The 23,352-nt window shown below is 38.4% G+C and overlaps 1 protein-coding gene across 1 annotated transcript in view; it reads right to left on the bottom strand.

Annotated features, from left to right (window-relative positions):
- The window catches only part of ephb1 (EPH receptor B1), a 225,201-nt gene that overhangs the window by 8,915 nt on the left and 192,934 nt on the right, over positions 1–23,352 (bottom strand). The window contains exons 8-12 of the mRNA XM_079876294.1: positions 21,241–21,305; positions 13,627–13,812; positions 10,119–10,366; positions 8,674–8,889; positions 1,548–1,697 (exon numbers count right to left, since the gene is read on the bottom strand). Coding sequence (XP_079732420.1) covers positions 1,548–1,697; positions 8,674–8,889; positions 10,119–10,366; positions 13,627–13,812; positions 21,241–21,305 — 865 coding nt within the window. The remainder of the gene's footprint in view (positions 1–1,547; positions 1,698–8,673; positions 8,890–10,118; positions 10,367–13,626; positions 13,813–21,240; positions 21,306–23,352) is intronic.

The following is a 23,352-nucleotide window of genomic DNA, read 5'->3' as shown; positions in this document are numbered from 1 at the left end:
AAGAGAGCCTGCGCTGTATTCACAATACAAACAGAAAAAAAACAACAACAACCTTTTGTCTGCACTGAAACGCACATGCTGGAGGATTTGAATGCAGAAAGACTTTGAGGTAAAAGGACTCAAAGCAGTGAACATCAGAGCCAATGAGATTGACATTTACATTTACATTTAGTCATTTAGCAGACGCTTTTATCCAAAGCGACTTACAAATTAGGACTAAATTAAGCGAGTCATCGTGAAGAGGCAAAAACAATGCAATAAGTGCTCAAAATACAAAGTTCAGGCATTGCTCAGAGTAGCATAAGCCAGACAAGGGAGGATTAAAGGAAAAGGAAAGTTTTTTTTTATTTTTTTTATGAGGTTAAGTGCTCACGGAAGAGAAGGGTTTTCAGCTGTCTTTTGAATGTTGTCAGGGATTCTGCATTCCGGATGAGGGTGGGGAGAGCATTCCACCAGCATGGAACCGTGAATGAGAATGTTCTGGAGAGTGATTTTTTGGCTCTCTGTGATGGAACCACGAGACGTCGCTCATTGACTGATCGTAGGCTTCTGGTAGGGATGTAGACTCGTAGGAGCGAGTGAAAGTAGGAGGGAGCTGAGCCTGTGATAGATCTGTAAGCAAGCGTCAATGCCTTGAACTTGATGCGAGCAGCGAGTGGTAGCCAGTGCAGAGAGATGAACAGAGGAGTGACGTGGGCCCTCTTGGGCTTGTTGAAGACGAGACGAGCTGAAGCATTCTGAATCATTTGTAGAGGTTTAGTTGCACATGATGGAAGTCCAGAAGCCAGAAGAGCATTGCAGTATGATTTTTGAAAGGCAATGAGACTTAGGGAGGTCTCAGTGTTTGTTTCAGGGGTCTGAGAGCGATTTGCAATACATTTTATATACATCAAGAATGCATAGTGAGGACCTACAGCCTCACTTTTCTCAAACATATTGCAAAAATCATTGGCCATCACAGCTGGTTACCATAAAAGGTTATGATGAAACACAACGAGTTTAGTTGTAGTATTATATTATATTATATTATATTATATTATATTATATTATATTATATTATATTATATTATATTATATTATATTAATTATATTATATTATATTATATTACAGTATATTATATTATTCATCATGATTACATTATTCATCATGATTATATTAGTCATTATGATTAAAATATTCATCAATATTATTATTTTATACTATTAATAAATTACATTTTAAATTCCATAATAATACTAACAACAACCACAACAACAACACTACTCATACTACCACTATTAATAATTACCATTATTGTTATTATTATTATTATTAAATCAATATGAAAATATAATACAATAATGTAATATAAAGTGGACTAAGAATCACACAAAATGTTGTTTTATAATATAATATAATATAATATAATATAATATAATATAATATAATATAATATAATATAATATAATATAATATAATATAGGGTTGCCTCCAAGATTCAGGGCAAGTGTGTCTCAAAGCCAGTTATAGACAGCAATTCTCTGTTCTTTGTAAAATGTAAACTTACATCTTGGTTGCTCATGTCCCAGTAGGGCCTCTCGCCAAAAGACATCACCTCCCACATGACGATCCCGTAACTCCAGACGTCACTAGCAGAAGTGAACTTCCTATATGCAATCGCTTCCGGTGAGGTCCATCTCACAGGGATCTTTCCACCCTGAGGAAAAAACAAAAACATGACATTTAAATGGGGAGCTGTCATGTGGATTGATTTTGTAGGATTTTGCAGGAATCCATGTTACTCTACATAACATTTATGTACACATAACCATCCAATAAAAAAATATATATCACGTTCACATGGACAACTGGGAAGTATGTTGTTTGAACATAACAAATAAGCAACGGGAACGTATCGACTCACTGAGTTCTACATCCATTGCAGCTATAAATAATTGCAAACAATGGTCTGCATTTGCATTTTTTAAAATTCAACACGACTGAATTCAATTATTTTTGCTTTACAAAACACCATACAAAACATTTTCTTCTCTTTCAGTACACACACACAATAGTGTATGTGCGTGTTTGTGAGGAGGGCCTAGTCTCATCCATGGAGGGTGTCTGTCTGTAATTGGTCTACCTGAGGCTAGATTTGTGTGTGTCACTGATTAAAATTGACAGTGGTTTGTTTCACCTTTGTTTCTGTTTCAGCTGAAAGATTTACCTCACACACCCACCCGCACAAACAATGACAAAACACACACACACACACACACACACACACACACACACACACACACACACACACACACACACACACACACACACACACACACACACACACACACACACACACACACAGTGGTTTGAGAAACCACATGCTTTATATTCCAGTGTACTGATGTCATTTAGTTCAGTCCTGCATCTGACATCAACCAGACAGTGAATGAAGAGCAGCATTCATGGAAGTGTGGTTTAAAATTTGTAGGTTTAGGCTTAAAAAGTGACAATAATAAAACTAATATTTTTACATTTTATAAATAAAATACCAGTGTTTACCAGCGCAAAACGTGCTGCCAAGACACAATGTGGGTCATTGCTAGGGCGTTGCTATGCAGTTCATTTGTCCTAAATGGTTTTTAGCAAGTTGCAGTGTGGTTGCTACATGGTTGCTTATTGTCTCCATGCATTCCGGTCTTTAGAAACGACTGGGGTCTCTACTTTAATATAAGTTAATATAAGGGAAATTTCCAGCACCTTAGCCCACCAGATTTACACTTTTTAAATGACAATTTAATGAGGTTTCAAAAAAAAAAAAAAAAAAGGAAATATTGCAGTGACTTGCAGAAGAGGAAAAATAAATCCAAATGTCATGCATGATGTCTCTGCTTGTGGGTGGGGATTTCTCATTTTAAATGCAACTCTTGCTCAGTGTTCTTGTGGATGGAAAACAAAACACATAAATATATGAAAGTACAACCCAACACAAGGTTACATAATCTTGACATGTGGATGATCAAATGAAAAAAATATATGAATGATTGGAGGGATTGGATGACCCTTTGTGCTTGAACTTTCTCCTGACCTTTGTGTTTAGTGACCCGAAAGACTCAATTTCATCTTCATCGATTTCAATAAAAGATGGAATGAACCTACATACAACAGTCTTAAGGTCACCTTCACTGACCGGTTTCTGTCTCGAGAGGTGTCACCATACAGATGAAGCACATAAATACTGAATTCAGGTTAGTGACAATTACTTTTACATTGAATCCATGTAGTGAACAAAACAGAACTTATCCATTAATTGTAAATCAAAAGTGGCACTGTTTTTCACCAATGACAGTGTTTGAAAATAAATAGGTGAATCACTGAAAAATGAAAAGTCTGAGCAAATATAATAATGTGGTATATCTTTTATACAGCATTTATAGTTATAGTTTCGGAAATGAGCTCTTCGGATAGTTCGGTTTCGAATATGAGCTGCAGTCTGACAGAACAATGAAGATCTGTCCCTCAGAACGGCACATGCACACAGCAAACAACACTTGAACAACTGCAGAAGAAAGACGCACCACTTGTGTTTAATGTCCCAAACACAAACAATCTGCATTGGAAATGTGCCTGCATGAGGCAAGATGGCAGCAGCATAAATTTACAGCAGATCTGTGAAATATCTAAAAAGACAGAAGAGAAAAGAGACTGTCTGTCTATCTACTTTACAATACTTACAAGTGAGATTGATGACAAAACATGAAGTAATGCAAAAATATAGAGTGGTGTAACACAAACCAAACACAAAACATATATACAATGATATAAAATTACTCATACTTTGATAAAAGGTCCACCGTCCATCCCCATCTCACACAGATGTCAACAAACCAATGCTGCAAAATTGATGAATACTAGATCACCTTGTCTAACTGCTTTTAAATTATAACCCGTGGCCATTCGCTTTCTCTGTGGGCCTCACAGATCTAATTTGCTTATATCTCCTTCACTTACATTCATTTCAAATTCCAGTCCAAATTGTGCTGCAATAACATCAGCAGGCAAATCAGACGTCAGGGAAGCTGGTTCAGATAGCAGTAGGCTAACCGTGCGTATCTAACCTTTCGCCCCCTCTTCCCGGTCCCGTACCACCCCGCCACCGCCCAGACACCCAACGGGGACAGTGCAAATTAAACCACGCTCACCTAATCCTTTATCATCCGTTCCTTTCAATTTCCCATTCAGGATTTTTAATATTAGATTATGACCTTGTCTTTCATAACTAGGTTAAGTATTTTTTTCCTCTCACTCTTTCTTTTTCTTTTAAGAGTTCTTTGTGCTTAAATGAAACAGCACTTGTACGCCACTGTGAACTGTTTTCACTGGGATCAAGTCTGTCACATGGCACCGTGCCCATGCTGCAGGTCAAAGGGCAGATTTCATGTTTAAATAATGACAGCTGAGGACAGCTGTGTGGTAAAATGGTGTTGATATCCTCCATAACTTGATAACCAATCTGCTCACAGTCAACATTTTACAAGAGAGGCAAGAGTCAAGGCTCCATAAACCCATGCAGGAAATTGAGACTAAATTGATAGTTCATATTGACTAAAATAAATCACAAAAAATGCTGCAGTACAAATTACACACTAAAAGGGCAAACAACAGTTTTATAACTGCTTGTACTCATGTATTTTTGGGGTTGAAGTGTAACTTGGCCCCACTGTGGACATAGGGAATACCTGAAATTGAGTGTCTTGTTGAGGAGAGGTGTACAATTACTGTTATTAGCAATAAAATGAATGAAAATCCCCAAAACATGCATTGAAGAAAACACACAAGGCATAATTAGGGACCAGAATATAATAGGGCTCCAAGAATCCACTCAGAACACCTTCACAACCACCCAAAAACATCCTGGGAACAATCTAACAACCAGCTAGCAACATTGTAGCAACCACCCAGAACATCCAAGAAACCACCCACAACACCAGATCCAAGCAACCACCCAGTGACATCCTGGCAACCAACCAGAAACCACAACCACCCAGTAACCTCCTGGCAACCAACCAGAACCTCTCTTGCAACCACAACCCCCAGCATCATATAGCAACTGGATGGTTGCTAGAATGTTGCTGGGTGGTTGTTATGGTTTCATGGGTGGCTGCTTGGATGATGCTAGCTGGTGTTGTGGGTGGTTGCTACAATGTTGCTAGTTGGTTGTTAGAACAGCATACTAGTAACAACCACCCAGCAACATCCTGGCAAACAACCAAAACCCCCCTTGGAACAATAACCCCCAACATCATATCCTACCAACCACCCAGGACACCCTGAAAGCCACCCAGAAAACCACCTAGAGCAAACTAGTCTCAGACATGTGTGTCGCGTTCTTTAACGGTCCGCCTGAAAACAAAAATGCTGCTATGCCAAACCCCCTCATGGAAGAAGAATAGTGACGTGTTTACAACTGTGACCATGAGCGCTTATCAAAATCTTATTAAAGTAAAATAGTCCAAAAGAGTCCAGGCCTTCTGCCATCAGTCTGAAGGTCTGGCTATTCGAGACTAAGAACACACTAACAAAAAAACCGAGCAACATTCAAGCATCCACTTAGAAAAATAAAATATATAACAACACAAAATCTAGTGTTACTTTAAGATTCTAACAAAAAAGTATGAAAGCATAACAAAAGAAATAAATGAAAGCATAAATCAGCATTCATTCAGAATTAATCTGGATCTGTGATAGTGACCTTGAGACTTTCCATCTAAATGCTGTTTTACACTATTAGAATTGTTCAAAGCAAGCTGTTGTGAGATCAGGGAAGATTAAGAAGCATAAAATGAGCACACATGTTGTTCTCAGCTGCACTGCACAGGGGACTGACACACACACATACAGACAGGGAATGTAATAACTGATGGGCTTATATTGGCTTAGGTACCTGTGACACTTCAGACAACATCAAACACACACACACACAGATGCATTTCTTGTTCTTACAAAGATGTTTTTTAGCAGATGAACAGACTCTACATGTACTAACTCTGATGGTGGTGAGGTCATTCATTCTCTTTTCAACACAAATACTAGCTCTACTGCTTGAGCTACAGGAGCAACAGTTGCCAACACTGATGCAACAAAACCAGACAACTGGTTTTTGATGGTCAGATGGCTTTTTTTGTGTCATAGGCCAATTTCCACTGCCAGCAAACCAAGTTGGGCAGTTTGAACTAGTTTAAGTGACAGTTCTTGGCCAGAACAAGTCGTAATGTGAACAATTCTTGACACTAACAGGCAAAAGTCTGGCTAAACAAGACTATGCAATTGCACGAGATGCTAAAGGACATCAGACTTTAACACCTGGAACTGAGAAGACAAGTGTGGGAACACAACTGAAGACACTGAAGTAATTGGAAATAGTGAATAAACATGAAAGAGAGAATGAGCATGTCACATTCCACAATCTGGCATGCCTCGGAATGGCGAGGAAGAGGAAGAGGGAAACAGAAAGTGACAGAGAGGAGGGTGGCAGGGTGAGGGGGTGTCACACATTCAGATCCCACCTCAGTGTAAATAGTTTTATTTTCCATTTACAGCACACAGCCACTGCACTTGTCATGCTGACAGCGAGAGGGAAGTCTGTGTTCATGCTGAGAAAGTGAGGGACAATTCTTTATTTCTTCACTTTCAATTTCACTCCCTTTTCTATATCATCTCCTTCAAGACCAGGAATCCTCCAGTTTTGGGCGAGGAACTCACTGGCTAGTTTGTGTGTGTTTTAGAACAAGATTGTGCTATCTTCAAGTTAGACACAGTACATAAATCAGCTGAAAACAAATTTAAAAAGCAAAATGTCCATGTGACAGGAAGACAGATGGGCAGACATACTTACAAATGTCTCATCCTAAGAGTCCGGTACAGTACTATACTGTGTGTCCAGACTGAATGACTGAATGTGACTGAGCTGTTTAGGTATTACATTTTTCTATCCAGTTATGGACAGACGAATGGATGGACAGACAGACAGACAGACAGACATACAGAAATAATGACAGACAGACATATAGATAGATAGATAGATAGATAGATAGATAGATAGATAGATAGATAGTCACAGTCAATGTACCTAATCAGTGTTCTGTCACTAAAAAGGAGTGCTTGATGGGAAAGCCTGTGTCCTTTGATAAAACAGTGATATTGGACGCAGAGAGTGATTCATTGGTGAAAGAGTTGACAGAGTGACAGATGAAGCAACATAGTCAAACAACCTGAAAGATCAGCACTGCATGGATGGATGGATGTGTGTGTATTTGTGTGTTAATCACATCACATCACATCACAGAAACTTAAACCTTCATGTCTTCTGTGAATCCTTGGATAAATTCTACAGCACCATCAATGGAACAAAACACTGAATTCCTTTTCACATGACTGGTGTCAACGTTCCCCAATGCAAAGAACTCAGTAAAGAGAAAGGTCAAGCTACAACTACTATGTCCGACTCACAGACACACAGGCAGACAGACAAACAAACAGACAGACAGATAGATCAGAAATATGGATAGATGGATAGATTATGTCGTATAATTTTATCAACCTAAACCAGGCTAACAAACAAAGGGCACAAAATGATGACAAGCGAACAAAAATGCCCCCCGAAAAACCCTGGGGGGTAATTAAATTCTCCCTCTATCAGTAAGGAAGACAGAGATGTCACATCAGTATCGCACCCCAGTTCACACCTTTGCCGCATATCCCTGTCAATCAACAGTCACCACAGGACATCCTGTTTGTGAATGGCGGCTGCCTTTGGGGCTTAATGAGCTTTCACACGTTTCAAGAGAGACAAAACGTTAGCTAAATATTCCCTGTCTGTTGTCTCGTCTCCTTATCATCCGCCTCACATCTCTGATCACCAGCGCCGAGGAACCACCCGAGTGTAAAAGATGAAATTGTTTGCTTACAATGCATGGGACATTTCGATAAGAGGTCTGAAGTGAATTTAAAACACGTTCAATAAAGGATGTGACCTAGGGCTGTTTTTCTGCAGTGCAGAGGAATTATGCATTGAAATGGTTGACCCTGCTAAAAGTGTGACTGTCAATGTACCAGCTCCTCCGAAACTAGCCTAATACAGAAATCATAACAGGGTCTGATAAGACGGAACAAGACAATGAATTGTCAGTAAACCCAGATAATCACCAACGTGGCGAATCCACGGTACCAGAAATATCACAGTGCTCTGAATAGAGAGTCTTTAAGGAGGCAGGAGAAAATAGTATTTCATATTAATATTAAAGATCTGCAGCACAGGAGGGCTAATGATGCCTTGGATACCTATTAATGATACATAATAGAGAAATCTGGAAGTCTAAGCACTCCATTTGGGGAGACAGGCTATTGGAAGTCCAGTCACTTGGCTTTGTTCAATCACATACAGAATTTAAATGCAGTTTTTTTTTTTTTTTCAGGAAATGGTCGTGTGCTGTCAGGGAGACAATGCACTGTTTCATTCTGGAGACATTTTAGGAAATAAAAGACAATAAAGCAGATAAGAATAAGAAAATAAAACCAAAGAATGTAAATGACGTACAGTATACCTGTCTTTTCAATTATTTCAAGCAAAAGTGCCAATCATTGCACCTATTATCTTCTGTTAAAATGAAGTGGTGAGTCTGACAAAGTCTTACCAGTGAGCTGGTGTAGGTGGGGTCAGAGGTGTCTTCCTGCAGGTAACGGGATAGGCCGAAGTCCGACACCTTGCACACGAGGTTGCTGTTGACCAGGATGTTGCGGGCAGCCAGGTCTCGGTGGACGTAATTCATTTCCGACAGATACTTCATCCCTGCAGCAATTCCCCTCAACATCCCCACCAGCTGGATCACCGTGAACTGCCCGTCGTTTTGCTACCACACAACACAATCACATGACATTCACCAATATGTCAAAGCTCAATCAAATGAGCTTTCGGTGTTGTACACATTTTTGGTTCTATCTGGTGGTTTCTGAAAAATGTAAGCATCTATTTCTGTTTCACTCTAGTTCAAAAAGCTTAACAAGTAGGACATGTTCTAGGATCAACATACTTGTTTCTAGAAGGAAATTTGTGTCAACCAATCAGACTTTAGGGTTACAATCAGAGTTGAGCACCATTCAGAACTGAACTGAGTCCCTTTAAAATTTCAGTTCAGTTCCTTGACTGAGTTGGATTTGAATAGGGATAGCAAGCAGGATGTAGACCTCCAATTAAAATTTAAATGTAACAAACTTAATGCAATTTATAGACAGACAGACAGACAGACAGACAGACAGATAGATAGATAGATAGATAGATAGATAGATAGATAGATAGATAGATAGATAGATAGATAGATAGATAGATGGATAGATGGATAGATGGATAGATGGATAGATAGATAGATAGATATCCACTGTACTCTTGAATAAGGGCTGTTGCAATTAGCATGAAATCAAACAGCTGAAAGTTGTTCTGAGACATGGATGTACTTTTAGAAACATGTTAATTAAATAAAATGATAATTTCACACAAAGGCAAACTCTTCAATAATTTGAGATTAACAGCAGCACGGACAAAATAAATATAAATAAAATAATTCTAATAAAGTATTTGCACAACCATGAAATAAACATATTGATTTTATTTTTTGAGCACCATTTGTGTTTAACACTCTTCATCAATAGCTGTCTAAAATATGTTTACAGCACATAGTGGGGGACATTTCAGTTCCTTCGAAACTTCTGTACACAGTCGCCATGTTGCGCAAGTGAAAGCTTTGAACTGAATGCACGATAACAAACAGGGGTGGGGGTGTGGATCGATGGTGACGCTACTCGGATGTGGTGGATTTTTAAGCTGACTTCAAAGAGAACCTTTATTGCGGCACCAGATCAAAGCTAGGGAGAACCAATCCATGAGATTGAAAAAAACGGGCTGAACATCGATTAAGCAGTGTACTTCTCCATGCCAGAGGGAAAGAATGAAACAGAAAGAAAATAGAGAGAGAGAGAGAGAGAGAGAGAGAGAGAGAGAGAGAGAGAGAGAGAGAGAGAGAGAGAGAGAGAGAGAGAGAGAGAGAGAGAGACAGAGTGTGCTTGTTTTGGATGTTGCATTTACCCTAAGGAAAGAGTCGAGTGCCCCGTTCTCCATGAACTCTGTGACGATCATGACCGGCCGGCTTTTGGTGACCACGCCTTCAAGGCGAATGATGTTAGGGTGATCAAACTGTCCCATGATTGATGCCTCAGACAGGAAGTCGCGTCTCTGCTTCTCAGAATAACCCGCCTTCAGTGTTTTGATGGCAACGTAGATCTCTCGTTTTCCAGGCAGTTTCAGTCGACCTTTATATACTTCCCCGAACTCACCTGGGGCGCAAAGAGAGGAAGAATGAGTGGGAGAGTATTTAGACCATAAAAACAATAAAGTGGTTAAAGATCCAAGCTCATAACTAAAAGACAGTAGATTCAAACTTCACAATTCAATGGATAGGAATGTGTATGTTTGGAGGAGTAGAAAGATCTATGAATCAATAAATTTAGACTGCAAATTGGATTCCCAAAAACAAAACCTGTCGGAAATATGTCAATGATTGAAAGTCAGAATTTGAGAAGTTATATTGTTTGACTGCATGAGGAGAATCACTTATGTACTTACTTGAATTTATCCTTAAAACGGATTTATCCTTCAGTGATTCAGCAAAAAAAGTGGTCAATCCAAGTGAATTCGGATGTTACATAACTTCTAAAGCAAATAGCAAATAAAGAAGCCTTAAAAGTCCCAAAGTTTAAATAAAAAATTGAGAGTATTATCGCTGAATTTCAGGATTTAATCAAGCTGATGTCTGTAACTTTTCCATGTTAAGTAAACCATTTGTAGGCTAAGTAAACCAATGTGGCAAACAATGTCAACTTTTAAACATGGCTCAACCAATAGAGTTAGGCCTTGTCCTGAATGGCACCCTAAACACTCGATGTCTTCCTTTGTGACGTAACACCACTTTGACTGTCGGAAAGGAGTCAAAAGTGTGCATCAAGGGCGCATTTCGACCACAAAGGGGCGCTCATGAGAACCCTTCTGAAACCTAAAATGACTAAATGGGACATCCTATGGTCTCATGGGCTTAACGGACATGTGGGAGCCATTGTAAGTCCACAAGACCGAAAGTCCATATGAAGTGTGCAATTTGGGGCAGTGCCTTAGCTTGGGACTGGACTACTGTTAACTCTAGAGAACTAAAAATACAGTTACCAAATGAACCTCCAAAATGATTCAAACAGTTCATATGTGGTAAGGATTTGGGCTGTTAACACAAAAACTGCAGCTCCCAACCATGTGGATGTGACTCATGATTGAGTTACTGGGTTCATTCTGACATTACGCATGTCACTAAACCCCAGGTTGCAAACAATAACTTCACTAGAAGCAACTCTGGAACAAAACCAAGCTTGATTATTTATATGGCGCCAGAAGTGTTATAAAATCAATATAACTCAAGAAAAAATAGTAAGGGATAGGTTAAAGAGAAACTCTATCAACTTTGATATGAGTTTTAGTGCTAAAAGGTTGAGAGTATTTGTTATGATCTGTGTGAAATCCATATGAGGTGCATCAGTGGATTAACTTGAGCTTTCTGCATCAGAGCAGACTGTGAGTCATAACTTGTCTCCACCATGACTCGGCAAAGAGACGAGGAGAAGAGCAGAGACCTTCAGGATGCTGTGTTGTGTGTCTTTCTTGTGTTTGTGAGTAAATGCAGACATACTGAGGGTATCTAAAAGTTCAGAGAGGTATAAGTGCTTCAAATCTGTCCCAGAAAAGCCCCTGTCTAACACTGTATATATATATATATATATATATATATATATATATATATATATATATATATATCATATGGTAACACTTTACAATAAGGTTCATTAGTTAACATTAGTTAACTACATTAGTTTACATTAATTAATAATGAACTGCACTTATAGAGCATTTATTAATCTTTGTTAATGTTAATTTCAACATTTACACAGTGTGTAATGAATACGAGTTTTACGAGAATCAGTCGGGTGAACCAATGATTCAATGGCCCATTCATAAAGAGAGTAATTTACTTCATTCCTGAATGAATCAGCCGCTTGAAAGAATCAAATGAATAAATTATTCAATGACTATAAAATAGACATTTATCGCCAGCAATTGGCAGTATTGGTTTCTTATTTAGACAATCATTCCACTAAAAAAATAAATATTTGGGGATAATTTTGTTTATTTACATTTACTCAACCTCACCACATTTTAAACCTGTATGACATTCTTTCTTTTGCAGAACATAATAAAATATATTTTGAAGAATGTTGGTAACCAAACTGTTTTGTTCTGTAAATATATGTAAATACCAATTCAGATGTAGCTTTTGAAAAAAAGAATGAAAAAAAAGAAAAGAAAACATGGCCGTTGTAGCATAAAAGTTTTTGCGTAATAAATTATATGTTGAATTAAATCAAATATTTCTTTCTAAAGCTACTTTTTGTAATGTATATTTGATGCTTTTCTCATTTAACACAATAATGACTTTAAGGGCCCTATCTTACACTCGGCGCAATGCAGCGCCAAGCGCGATGCAAGTGTTTTTTGCTAGTTTCAGTCCAACGCAGTTATCATTTTCATGTCCTGCGCCACGTTGTTTAAATAGCAAATGCATTTGCGCCCATTTGTGCGCCCATGGGCTGCTGGTCTGAAAACAAGGTGTGTTCTGGCGCATTGTTGGTAAGCTGCTATTTTGAGGCAACAGAAATAGACTGCGCCATTGACCAACTGAAACCTGGTCTAAAGTCAATGGCACAATATATATATATATATTTTGTTATTTAAAGAGCGCGTTAGTAATGTGCGCCTATAGGCGGGTCCACAACGTGCGTACACTCTGCTTATTAAACACACAGGGACACACAACAGCACACAAACATGCCAAATATTTAAAATAAAAGGATTACAATGTGGTGGAATCCGGCTTGTCCCGTAGATAGTCTGTTTGCACACTTTTACCTCGCGCACGAGCAGTTCCGTTTGCATTCTGGAGACGGCTTCGGCCTTTCCACTATCAAATTCTGTCATGTAAATAGCGAATCCACCATGGCGCGAGCGCAACTGGCATTTAAAGGGAATGGGAAATGAGACTCTGATTGGTTTAACGCACGTAAATCCAAAACCACACCCATTACTCAATTAACAGAATAGGGACAACCCTTTTAGAACATGCGCCTGGCGCAACGACCATTTTTCCCGTCGTTACACTAACAAAAGTGGATTCGGACACACGCCATAAGTGAACTTGCGCCCTGCGATTTAGACCATGCCCTTGTTAAAAAAGGGGCCCTAAATGATCTTTTGGGGATCATTTCTCAAACGAATTTAATGTGAAATTAAATTGCGATTAATTAGATGTTTATTTTTTTACTTATTTATTAATAAACGTTTAAAAACTTAAATATTCATGTTCTTCATATCTGAAAACTGTTATATCAATAGCATTCAAAATGTCTATGCCATTTGAAAGCTTTTTGCTCTAAAAAGTCATAAAGTGATTCATGCATTTACACATGCACACATACTGTAGCAGAAACACACCACACACCTGCCCCAATAACTTCTTCAATCTTGACGGTGGAGACATCTATTTCCTTGGCGAATTCTCTGACAGCTTCATTTGGATCTTCGTAGGTGAAGGGGTCGATGTAGATCTTCATCCCCGGAGAGCCTGGCAGGGTCGGGCAGCCCATGGGAGTGTGGCAGTTAGAAAGATCTGGCCTCAAAGTGAGTTCTAGAACACAACAGAATCACACAGCTCAATGAAATGCTCTGAAGTTTCTTTCGCATAGTGTTATTAAAAGTCTTCATTTCAGTGCAGTTGTAAAAACATTATGGTAAATCTATTTTATGATGATAATGAAAGGAGGTCAAGTCTGAGCACATTATTATAAACCATTTCTGTTTTAATGCATTTATCGAATCAGTAAATAAACAAATTCAATGTGAGTGGTTAAACAAGAGGCAATCTAAAAATGAGTGGATTTATCTGAAATATGAAAATAATTACTGCACCCATCGTCTGGTGCTGATGACAACAATAGTTTCTTATAAAAAACACTGAAATAAATAGGGTTATGAATTGATTTCTATAAAAATACTGGCACCAAATGATTTTCATAACATTTGGTTCTTGAACATCTGCATTCTAGAGTATCAGCGATGAAGCATTAAAAGGAGTTCACACAAATCAATAGGACTATTTTTTATTAATACACATATGGTGCTTTAGCATCCCCTTTGAAGCTTAAAAGTTTCATTGTAACTGTAAGGAAAACATCATTCAAAGGTGTCTCATTATTTTTTAAGGAAGAAAGACATGTGCAGGTTAGGTGAAGTGGAGAGTCAAAATGTGTGTGTGTGTGTGTGTGAGCCCTGTGATGGACTGACCATCTGTCCAGGGTGCTTTCCCCTGCCACTGGCCTAAAAGAAACTGGGATAGGCTCCAGCACTATGACCCTAGAAGGTCGTATAAGGAATAGATATATTGATGCGTTTATTTCTTCCACTTTTTTTCCCTTTAAAAACATTATGGAATCATAGCTGCTGACTATGACATCATTAAACAGCAGTGGAACACAAGATGGTTGCAGTGAATCACTCTCTTCTCTCTCTCTCTCTCTCTCTCTGCTTCTCCAATAGAGCCGAATCAAATTCTCTTCTGCCTTTATCCAACACAGGACCTCATAAACAGATAACGCAGACATGCTATCAAACCGCTCTCCATGGCAGAAGATGAAACTTCATGTGTAAACATCGAGGATGCAGAAAGTAATCTCAGAGAATCAGAGAGAACCAGCAACCCACACAAATAAAACAAACATTAAACGAGCTCTAAAAGGAGGTGTTCATATCCGCTGTCCAATAAGAAAAAGACCCAAAAGCAGGTGTGCAAGCTGATGCAATCACACTGAAAGACACAGGCTAACGTCTGCTTCAGAAGAGATGAGTGCTGACTCGGACGCTGAAGGGCGGAGAGATCAGGGAATGTCACCTAGCGTAACAGGAAGGCCAAGAGACATTCAAGTCTTCCGGCACGATAATAACCCATCCTGCACACACTCGACTGACAGCCCTATAGAGTCCAGACAACACTGTGAAATGTATCAAGATTCACCCTATTTACTTAAAAAATAATGAAGAATTGTATTGTGCATGATTCAACAGTGCATGTTATTATAAAGAAGAAATGTGGGTTTTCATGATCTTGAAAATCATGAACAAATAATTACTTTCTTGATTGCTGAAATCAGCTGTTCTTTCTTTTTCAATGCCATGTGAGCAGGGGAAAATAATATTAATAAATAATATAACACAACCATATTGACAGTCAATCAAATATCAATAGATGTAAAAAAAAAAAAAAAAAAAGCAAGCCCTGTCCTACATTATTTCTTACTTAATATTCACTCAAAAATATGTCTCATTATTATTGTCTCATATCCAGAGAAATTAAATGGCAAATGGAAATTAAATTTTGAAATAAAAGAGCTTTACATACTATGAAAACATAGTTCAAGTTAAAACTTTCTTTCTAGTAGGGCTGTGAAAGGATTAATCGCATCCGAAATAAAATAAATGTGTTTACATAATATATGTGTGTGTACTGTGTATAATTATTTTGTATATATAAATACACAAACATGCATGTAAATATTTGCATGTATATACTGTATATATATTTACATATAATTTATATTATATATACAGTATCTCACAAAAGTGAGTACACCTCTCACATTCAAGCAAACATTTTAGTATACCTTCTCAGGGGACAATACTATAGGACTTAAACTTGGATATATTGTAGAGTAGTCAATGTGCTGCTTGAATAGCAGTAAATATTTACTGTCCTCAGAAAATAACTCGACATACACCCATTATTGTCAAAATAGCTGGCAACAAAAGTGAGTACACCCTAAGTGAACATGTCAAAACTGTGTCCAAAGTGTCAATATTTTGTGTGAGCACCATTGTTATCTAGCACTGCCTTAATTCTCCTGGGCATGGAGTTCAGCAGAACTACACAGGTTGTTGCTCCTCCATTATGACATCACGGAGCTGATGGATGTTAAACACATGGTGCTTCTCCACCTTCCACTTGAGGACGCCCCACAGACGCTCAATAGGGTTCAGGTCTGGAGAAATACTTGGCCACTCCATCACCTTCAGCTTCCTCAGCAAGGCAGTTGTCATCTTGGCGTTGTGTGTTTGGGGTCGTTATCATGCCGTTCGGCCCAGTTTCTGAAGGGAGGACATCATGTTCTGCTTCAGAATGTCACAGTACATGTTGTAATCCATGTTTCCCTCAATGAAGCGCAGCTCCCCAGTACCAGCAGCACTCATGCAGCCCCAGAACATGATGCTACCACCACCATGCTTGATTGTAGGCACAATTTTCTTGGTACTCCTCACCGGGGCGTTGACACACATGCTGGACACCATCTGAGCCAAACAAGTTTATCTTAGTCTCATCAGACCACAGGACATGGTTATTCATGCTCTTGTAATTCATGCTCTTGGAAAGGTTGCTTTCAGCAAACTGTTTGCGGGCTTTCTCGTGAGCCAGCTTCAGAAGAGGCTTCCTTCTGGGACGACGGCCATGCAAACTGACTGCGGCGTATGGTCTGAGCACTGACAAGCTGACCTTCCGCTTCTGCAACCTCTAAAGCAATGCTAGCAGGAATCATGCGTCTGTTTTTTGAAGCCAGCTTCTGCACCTGACGCACAGCACGAGGACTCAACTTCTTTGATTGACCCTTGCGAGGCCTGTTACGGGTGGAACCCGTCTTGGAAAACCTCTGTATGACCCTGGTCAGAACTGTAACTCAGTTTCAGGGTGTTACCGATTTTCTTATAGCCTAGGCCATCTTTGTGGAGAGTAACAATTCTAATTCTCAAATCCTCAGAGAGTTCTTTGCCATGAGGTGCCATATTGAACATCCAGTGGTCAGTATGAGAGAATTGTACTCAGAGCACAAATTGTAACTGCTCTAATACAAGATACACACATTTGTATGGTCCTGTCAAGCAGACAAAAACATGAATATGATGAATAGGACATGTGGCTTTGCATGGTTAAACGACGTACAGCTATTAGCACTTCGGGTGTACTCACTTTTGTTGCCAGCTTTTTTGACAATAATGGGTGTATGTCGAGTTATTTTTTTCAGGTCTGGAGAATGTGTATTTACACACATATATATTAATTAAACACAACTTTTTATTTTGGATGTGATTAATAGCCCTACTTTCCAGTACAAACAAATAATTTATGCTGAGAAATAGAAACATTTATGCTGCAAACAGAAAAAAGGTATGCTGTAAATAAAGGCTCATCCTGAGATCTTTTGACATCAGACGTAGGTAACACTTTAGTGTAGGGTCCAATTCTCACGATTAACTAGTTGCTTATTAGCAAGCATATCACTAGGATATTGGCTGTTTATTAGTGCTTATAAAGCACATAGTAATGCCTTATTCAGCATGACCATATTCTACATCCCTTAATCCTACCCAATACCTAAACTTAACAACTACCTTACTAACTATTAATAAGCAGTAATTGGGAGTTCATTGAGGAAAAAGTCATACATAATAGTTAGTTAATAGTTAGAATTGGACCCTAATCTAAAATGTGACCAACATTAATACATCCAATCAAATTTTGAACGTCAACCATGGCTATTCAGTGATCAGAAACCAGAGGATGAAGCAGAATATATGCTCTTATTCCATAACATCACAAAACTAACAAGTGTCTTTCAAATGTTGTGCTGTTCTTAAGTGTGTGCAGCACCTGCCGTTCTGCAGATCCTTCTAAAGGATCCTGCAGTTAGAAGCAAAAAGTCAAAGTTTATTTTAACAAGGTCCCTAGTCATTTCAAAGCTTTACTAACATTTTAAGTGGACATCAGGGGGAAAAACTGATGAAAGGAATGTATGATATGAACCCTTTAAGCTGAAAAAATGTCATGAAGGTCTGTTGAATTATTCATTTCAAACACACAACGTGCACAAACCTACAGAGTGCTTTAATTTTAGAAATGCGTCTTTCGTTCATCAATAACTCAAATAGCAAACAGTTTATCTCCCCTCGTCCTCTGGAGTAATGCATCGTAACAGCTCCACTCGTTTCTTATGGCTGAGAAAGGGAAATAAAAATATATATGTTAATATTTCATAGCCACTTGATCCGTGCGTGCCTGGAACGCCAACTGCTCTGCCACTCCACTGAACCCCAGTCCCGCAGGAGAGAGAGAATCAAGAGAGAGAGAGAGAGAGACCAGAATGCATCACTTCTACCTGGACACTAAAAACCCTGTGAGATAGAACAACAGACACTTCTGGCCAAGCCCCTGAGGACAAACACTTGCACAGCATCCAAAATCAAATACTCCCCTACTGTATATTATGCGAAAAAAAGTTTGCCAAAAGAATAGCATGTCCAAATACAAAACATTCAAAAAACAGTAGGTGAAAAGTACTCGGATGACTTACTGCTTCTGTCAAGTTTCTGAAGTGTGCATTTGATGGACACTTTACTGTCCCATGAGGCCACGGGAGAGGATTTTTTGAATGGAAGTGAAGCAACGCAGCTGACGCTGGTAGATCACGTGACAGTAACAACATGGCAGATGTAGAACATCCGAATTCTGATCATGAGTTACTGTAGTCTTTCCCATTTAGTGTTGTTAATCTTGGTTTGTGAATAGGAGCATCTTAATACACTTCATGCACACTGCAAACGCCTGACCCCTGGACTGTGTAATCGCATTGTTTCTGAGCTTTGAAAGAACAGCCGTGTCTGATGCGTCCTGATACATAAAAGGATCTGTCTCAGGTTAAGAAGCTTTGAGAACATCAGCCCATTTGTGCTCTTATGCGGAGCGTCTGACACAGTGTAAGCATTATTTAGATCAGATTAGTTGCATCTCGCTGATCTCTCAGGTGAAAGATGATTTTTCTCTATCTCTCTGGTATTAAAAAGCCATGCGTTATGAAGCATACTCCATTATGACTCTGCCACATTATGGGTGCCTCACTATTGCAAGGCTCTATTAAGTTTTAAATCAATATTTTACACAAAACAATATTTCCATTTTATGTCCAGCATTCATTTTTCTTCATTCACAGCAATTTAAGTCTTTCAGATCCTTAGGGTGCTCATTATAGAGAGAGAGAGAGAGAGAGAGAGAGAGAGAGAGAGAGAGAGAGAGAGAGAGAGAGAGAGAGAGAGAGAGAGAGAGAGAGAGAGAGAGAGAGAGAGAGAGAGAGAGAGAGAGAGAGAGAGAGAGAGAGAGAGAGAGAGAGAGAGAGAGAGAGAGAGAGGGGTGGATGTTTCATTTGTAACCAGGTTCCAGCTTAGTGACAACGGCAAAATAAAGTTACAGAAAGAGCTGTGACACATTAATGATCTTGAATTAATGACATCTGCAATAGATTCATGTTGGTTCTGTTCTGTTTACCCTAAGGGGGGTTATTGCTACTCTTATCCATGCTAGGCTGCACGGATGCACAGGGAGTTCTTGACAAACTGTATGCTAACTGTCAGTCATATTTGACGATAGTGGTCCTGACAGAACAATAGAATTGAGTGATAGAACAATAGAAGTGATTAGATAGATAGATAGATAGATAGATAGATAGATAGATAGATAGATAGATAGACAGACATATAGATAGATAGATAGACGTATTTTTAGATGTGTCTGTTCTTGAAATACAATAAATACACCTCTGGTGAGACGACCTCAAAAATGTAAAACATCAAAACAGCAGGCGTTAAAAATATCCTTCATTAGAAACAGTAAATGGATATTAGTCCAAATAGCTCAGAGTAATTAATGGATATGAGGTCGATGTCCTTAATTTTCATGTCCAAATTCAACTTCAGTTTATGGGGACATGTGTTATGCTTGCAATTTGAATAAAAGTGTCCTCTAAATGAAAAAAAGAAAGAAATGTAAAAGTAGTTATTAAAACAGTTAGTGAGGTATTAAATGAATATGAGGTCACTGTCCCTCATTTTAATAGACAATAATATTTTTATTTTTATAATTATTTGATGACATATAATATTAATAATTGTATGTCATCAAATATATATATATATATATATAAATAACAATAATGAAAAAAAAAGCAGTATGATAACCAGTTTTTACCCAAACACCATAGTCATTAATACTACAATAAAACAACTACTATATACTACTATACTATACTACTGTCAATAAATGAATAAATAAATAACACTCCTTCTTTGAATATTATATATTATGATTTTACAGTACTAAAATTAACTGTAGCAATTATTAACTTTTTTTTTTTTTTTTGTAGAAACTGTGGTTCCATTTTTGCAAAAGACATTCTGTCCTTGGTGCTGGAGGTAATTCATAAGAATGTCCTGCTGGATTAAGTTTGAAAGTACTGATGAAGTTCACTTCTGTATTCCAACACCTTAAATAAGTTTTAATAATGCTAATGTTAGAAAACCCAAGGATGTCTGTGACATTTTGGCCAATTATATTCATAGTCAAGAGTCTTTCTCTTAGTTTTTAGCTCATACTGTGTGCATTGACATTCAAGACTGAATAAATTTTGATACAGTAATTATCTGAATATCTCTCCTCACAACGAGATCATGTTCTCACAGTCTCAGTTCTCTGTTCTTTTTTCCTCTTTCTAAATTGTCTGTTTGATGTGCAAGTCTGGCTGTCACATCATTTGTTTACTTTTTCGTCTGCACTTATGTTAATTAAATTTGGTTTTGCAGATCGCCTACCGAATCCTCAGAGAGGTTGCTTACAAGGAGACAGAGAGAGAGAGAGAGAGAGAGAGAGAGAGAGAGAGAGAGAGTTCTCAGTTCCTAATGAGCCTGAAGCTTCTTGGAGGGCTATGGGATGTATACAGGTAGGAAAAGCTTTTTAATGTCAGCTTCTAAAAAGTGCACAGGCCTGGAGCGATCCCTCGTTCCTTTCCTCCGTTTCACCGCATCCCCCGGCATTTCCTGTAACCTCACATCTCTATCCTTCTGTTTTCCTCTCTGTTTGCTTTCGCTCAAATTCAAAACCCCTTTCAGGTCGGGTTTGCCCCAGAGGAAAGGGCAGAGCTGAGCATAAAACAAAGATGTCCGTCAGCATTAACAGTGATTTGCTCACCTCTGCCAGTGCTGTAGTGCTGGAGTTTGTCACTGTACACAGCCTCCTTATTGTAAGCTCGTTTCCTATGAGAGAAAAATGGGGAGAGAAAATAAAATTAAAACATATAATCTGGATTTGCTCGGCTGGCTGAAACAAGTGTCTGAGTCTTATAGGGTTAGCCTTATAGGGGCTTTTGCACCGGAGGAACCTTTTCATAGTTCCTGGAACTAATGGCGAAAGTACCCGGATTTTGACGTGTTCGCACCACAGGAACTAGGAACGATTTTAGTTCTAGGAACTCCTTTTTGGAGGAACTAATTTAGCTCCTACTTCAGAGTAGGGTCTAAACCAGCACTATAGGAACAACCAGTGACTTTCGTGTATGCTGATTGGCCGAAGGCACGCAAACCACCGGCACCCGCCATTTTTTTTTTTAAAGTTGTGTAAACACACAGATTATAGCCTATATATTTACTCCAGAAAATAACTCTACGAACACGGAAAACAGTTACCTTTATGCTAAGGAGAAAATCCAACGCAAATTTGAGCGGGCCAAGCAAAACACTTATGTATTTCTGCTCGGCTAGCAACACTAGACATCAACCACATGGCATACGCTAATAACTTTTCATATACTCTCTACTTTCTATGTATAACAGTTCTATCTAATAACGTATTAAACTAATGAACATGGATGATGCCAGCAATGTGTGGTCTGGCGTTCTCAGCGCTGTCAAAATAAAGGTCTGCCGCACCGTCAAAATAAAAGTCGCAAGCGTGGCTTACATCACTTGCACTTACGAATGCAACCAGGAAAATGTTCCAAAGGAAGCCATTAGTTATCAGGGAACAACCCTGGTGGCTAGTTGCTAGAACTACCCAGTGCAAAAGCCCCTATTGTGTCACATTATAAGTGTCTAACATTTATTCGCTGTTTTAAGTGGGGCAGAGGTATTTTGTAGGTCACAGACATTCTTTGAGAATAGTTGTTTTGGTGGTCTGGTGTTGTCAAGGATACAAAAAGGAAGTCAATTCGGGCCAAATGGCAGTTTATTCTGGCAAAAAGCCACCTTCTCAAGTCAGGAAGAGACCGCTTGATTGACATGTTATGCCAAGTGACCAATCGCAGTAGGCTTTGCCTTTGTGTGTCATTTAGGGTGCTATATTCAATATTAATATCACAATAATAGTTAGGCACAGAAAAGGCCTTTCAAAAGCTTTATGATCTAAATTTCTGGTTTGCTTTTTTTTATTATATACAATTCCTTTTATTGGTGGATTAAAAGCATGAATTGCTTACTATTTACAGGAATTGCATCACCTCACTCATCATTAACGTTCCCCTACAGCAAAGAACCAACTTATATAAAGACCAATTTATCAGCATGAGGTGATGCTTGCGCTCTGAGGAGAGCTAGTGGCAGTCCTGAGACTGACTCTAACCAATGGGATTTGAAACATGGAATGACACCAACAGATCACTGGTCCGGAGCCCAAAGTAAATACATATGTCGTGGCCATGAGTGAACAATTCATTCCCACAAATAAGGAGTTGGTCCCTGTGTTTTACACAGCCACTAGTTTGTTCTCTAGATTTGATTTAACATAAAGAAGGGAGCAAGTTATGACAACCTGGCCACAATTTATTAAATCAAGGGAACGAATTAGTAAAATGTGCTGACCTACTACTAAGTCGTAGGAATGGATTGTTTATTCAGCAAGGATGCAATAAACTGATCAAAAATGACATTAAAGACATTTATAATGTTAAAACATTTACATTTTAAATAAATTGTATTCTTTTGAACTTTCTATTAATCAGTAAAACCTGAAAAAAAAAAAAGTATCACGGTTCCACAAAAACATTAAGCAGCAAGACTGTTTCCAACACTGATGATAATAATAAGAAATGTTTCTTGAGCAGCAAATTAGCATATTAGATTAGATTTATTTCTGAAGAATCATGTGACACTGAAGACTGGAGTAATGATGCTGAAAATTCAGCTTTGCCATCACAGGAATAAATTACATTTTAACATATGTTAAATCAGAAAACAGTTCTTTTAAATTGTAATTACATTTCACAATATCACTGTTTTTGACTGTATTCTTGATTACATAAATGCAGCC

The sequence above is a fragment of the Squalius cephalus genome, assembly GCF_949319135.1.
Source record: "Squalius cephalus genome assembly, chromosome: 7".
Taxonomy (NCBI): Eukaryota; Metazoa; Chordata; class Actinopteri; order Cypriniformes; family Leuciscidae; genus Squalius; species Squalius cephalus.
The sequence above is the reverse complement of the archived record's forward strand: the minus strand, read 5'-3'. Positions and strand labels throughout refer to the sequence as shown.